The sequence below is a fragment of the Octopus bimaculoides genome, chromosome 7 (assembly GCF_001194135.2).
Source record: "Octopus bimaculoides isolate UCB-OBI-ISO-001 chromosome 7, ASM119413v2, whole genome shotgun sequence".
NCBI lineage: Eukaryota > Metazoa > Mollusca > Cephalopoda > Octopoda > Octopodidae > Octopus > Octopus bimaculoides.
Window position 1 is genome coordinate 24,663,976 of NC_068987.1, and position 3,541 is coordinate 24,667,516.

The 3,541-nt window shown below is 37.2% G+C and overlaps 1 protein-coding gene across 1 annotated transcript in view; it reads right to left on the minus strand.

Annotated features, from left to right (window-relative positions):
• LOC106872811 (ATP-binding cassette sub-family C member 5) overlaps positions 1–3,541 on the minus strand; it is a 104,556-nt gene that overhangs the window by 47,230 nt on the left and 53,785 nt on the right. The window contains exon 10 of the mRNA XM_052969141.1: positions 4–98. Within this exon, the coding sequence (XP_052825101.1) occupies positions 4–98 (95 nt within the window). The remainder of the gene's footprint in view (positions 1–3; positions 99–3,541) is intronic.

A 3,541-nucleotide genomic window follows, 5' to 3' on the forward strand; every position in this document is an offset into this window, starting at 1 on the left:
TACGTTCAATGTTATATCATTAAGAGTATAATTAAGAGCTGAGACATCGCTTCCAGCTGAGGTGGAAGTCCCAATTTGAAATGTAGCTGTTCGAGAATCTAAGAAAAACAGGAAAAGAAAAAAAAAGACAGTATATATCGATAACAAATGTTATTTAATTAGATTAAGATATACTGATTTCTTACTTAAATACGCTATTTACACATTTACAGACGGGAATAATGGGAATGTGTGACATTCATAGCTTTCACAAAGTCATTAGTCATGTCCAGCCCACAAAAAAAAAAGAAAAAAGAAAAAAAAACCTAATCGAAATTCATTCACGATCCTCAGTTAGACGTGGACATAAGCGTGGCTGTGTCGTTGGGAAGGTTGCATGGCAAATGCGGTTTCCAGGTTCGATCATACTACACAGTGCCACGGACATGTATCTTCTAGGGATTAAAATTTAGTAGACGTTTATTATGCAGAAGTTTAAACTATGGAATCTACTTATTCAATCGTTATCTTATCCTTGTTTGGTTTTAGTGGAATCCATTTTTTACTGCTTAGTAAGGGAGGACGGGGTTGTTCTCATGACCCCTATTTTTCAGGAACTCCAAGAGTAGTGAAAGGAAGGAAGGAAGGAAGGAAGGAAGGCATTTATCTCGAGACTGATGACTCAGCATAAGCACTTGCAACAGAGCGAACTCCACTAAAATCATTCAAGGATCAGGCGGCGGTGTTAAATCGGGCTACGGATTACATCCAACAACCAAGAAGTCAGAACGTTATAAGGTGAAACAAACACTGCAAGGCATTTTATCCAACGTATTGATTTATTTTATGGATCCAGCAAAAGTTGACTTTAGCGATATACAGAGAACCAGAACTAAATACTGCAAGGAATTTTGCCTTGCGCTTTAACGACACACCAAATATTCAGACCAAGTTTCGGGTTTGACTAAATCGAGATTTTCTTCTCTTTTTTTTTCTTAGTTGTCTCGAGTGAAAAAAGTCATGGGCGTTGCTCTTTCTCCTTTGGTTATATCATAAAAGTGGAGGCGCAACGGCCCAGTGGTTAGGGCAGCGGACTCGCGGTCATAGGATCGCGGTTTCGATTCCCAGACTGGGCGTTGTGAGTGTTTATTGAGCGAAAACACTTAAAGCTCCACGAGGGTCCGGCAGGGGATGGTGGCGAACCCTGCTGTACTCTTTCATCACAACTTTCTCTCACTCTAAATTCATGTTTCTGTTGTACCTGTAATTCAAAGGGCCAGCCTTGTCACACTGTGTTACGCTGAATATCCCCGAGAACTACGTTAAGGGTACACGTGTCTGTGGAGTGTCAGCCACTTGCACTTTAATTTCACGAGCAGGCTGTTCCGTTGATCGGATCTACTGGAACCCTCCACGTCGAAAGCGACGGAGTGCCAACAACAACAATATCATAAAAACAAAGGAGCGCCGAAATATTACATCTTAATCTACGCAAAAACAAGAATGTATTACTTTATTTGTTGCTGTTTAGAGTGTTATCTTTTTTGAGAACTGAAATAGGTTCTTTTTCGTCTGAAGCTTATAACTTCCTTAAGAATATTAACGGCAAAAGCGAAGTGAACTGAATCAGTCGTGATTAAAACCAGATTCAGTATATTTCATTTGCCAATTGATTGATTCTTGCTGTACGGTTTCCCGATCTTCTTGTGGTCACGATCGAGATGCGTTTCACTACGCAGTGTCAGAAATCTTTGTTCTGTAATAGATAGGTAGGTTTAAATTTCATGTGTATCTTTGCCAATAGTATCAATGTAGATGAATGCACTTCGTCCTGTATTTGGCAACGGAAGCCTCTTATACAAAACATTCGATAATAGTCAACAGCGAGGCCTACCTCTCGTCGAGCAACAATAGTAGATGCTGCTGTGTTTGTCACTCAAAAAAGAAAAACAAAAAACGAACAAACAAAAAAACATTGATTTTTGCCTATTGGTACAAGGCCCCACACACACACACACACACACACACACACACACACACACACACACACACACACACACACACACACACACACACACACACACACACACACACACACACACACACACGCACATATATATGTATAAAGAAAGAAAAGGATAAAGAGACCAATGGCAAAGTTAGAATTATATTTTATCCATAAAATATAATTCTAACTTTGCCATTGGTCTCTTTATCCTTTTCTTTTTTTTATACATACACACGCTAATACACGACCTATGTTATATTCCTCACTCATGTTGCTACAACGAAAGGGGCAAAACTAGTCGGTATACAACACTTACTCGGTATTACCTGTATCTTTAGGGTTTGGTTAACTCCAATACCCTTCATAACCTTTATATACACACACACACACACACACACACACACACACACACACACACACACACACACACACACACACACACACACATATATATATATATATATATATATAGGAATAGTGGAAATTCAGTGACATCGACTTGAGTGAAGTCTGATACTTTATCAATCCTAGAGGGATGAACTGCAAAATCAACCTCAGCAAAATTTGGACACAAAAGATGGCAGAAACTAAATATTGCTTGGTTGGTGTTTAATCTAGATTCTATCATGTCTCTCACCTCAAGAAATTCAAAGAGAATGTATTAATTACTGAATTTGGTTGGACCCACTAGAAATAATCAAATTCTTCTTAAATTATGTCATACTGTCTTAAAAATGATAGGATACATTGGATAGTGTAAACCTTGACATTACACACTAAATAAGATTAAAGAATGAACATGGTTGCCATAAGTCTGTTCTACAAGAGCTGAAATGGAGCTCAGCAAAAAAAAAAAAAAAAAAAAAATCAATTAAAAAAAAATCAAATTAATTAAAAACCAAGCAAACACGATATGCATTTATATGAAAAGGATTTGTGACTGATGTGGGTCTTAGGTAAATGATTTCTAATGTGGAAAGAAGGCCACAGGCTTATTCTGGGGGCGGTGAAAAGGGGCTATAACCGGTACTTATTTTATTTTCACGTCTGAAATAAAGGTGAGCCAGGTGACATCTGTATTTAAAAGTTAGGTCTATAAAGTCACCCAAAAAGACCTTAACTTGTCTCGAATTATCATCGAACACAAAAGCAACTCATAATTTTAACTAAAATGTTCGCTACATTGAGAATGTTAATGCTCACTTTATACAACATAATAAATACTACAAACCACTTTATCTATTGCCTTATAGATTCTGTCAATCTACTACTCTCAATTAATTAATTAGTTAACTAATTACGTACTAATATAACAAATGTTCCGATATGCAAATGAGTTAAATTGGTGCCTGTTACTTATAGCATTTTTCATAAATGTTGTAGTCTACTTTCTCAAAGATGTGTCTCTTTACACAGAATGAGATTAAATGTATGTTTAAGGAACGTTCGCACGTGTACTTATTTATAAGTAATACATCGATTACAGAAAACATAAACACACACACACACACACACACACACACACACACACACACACACACACACACACACACA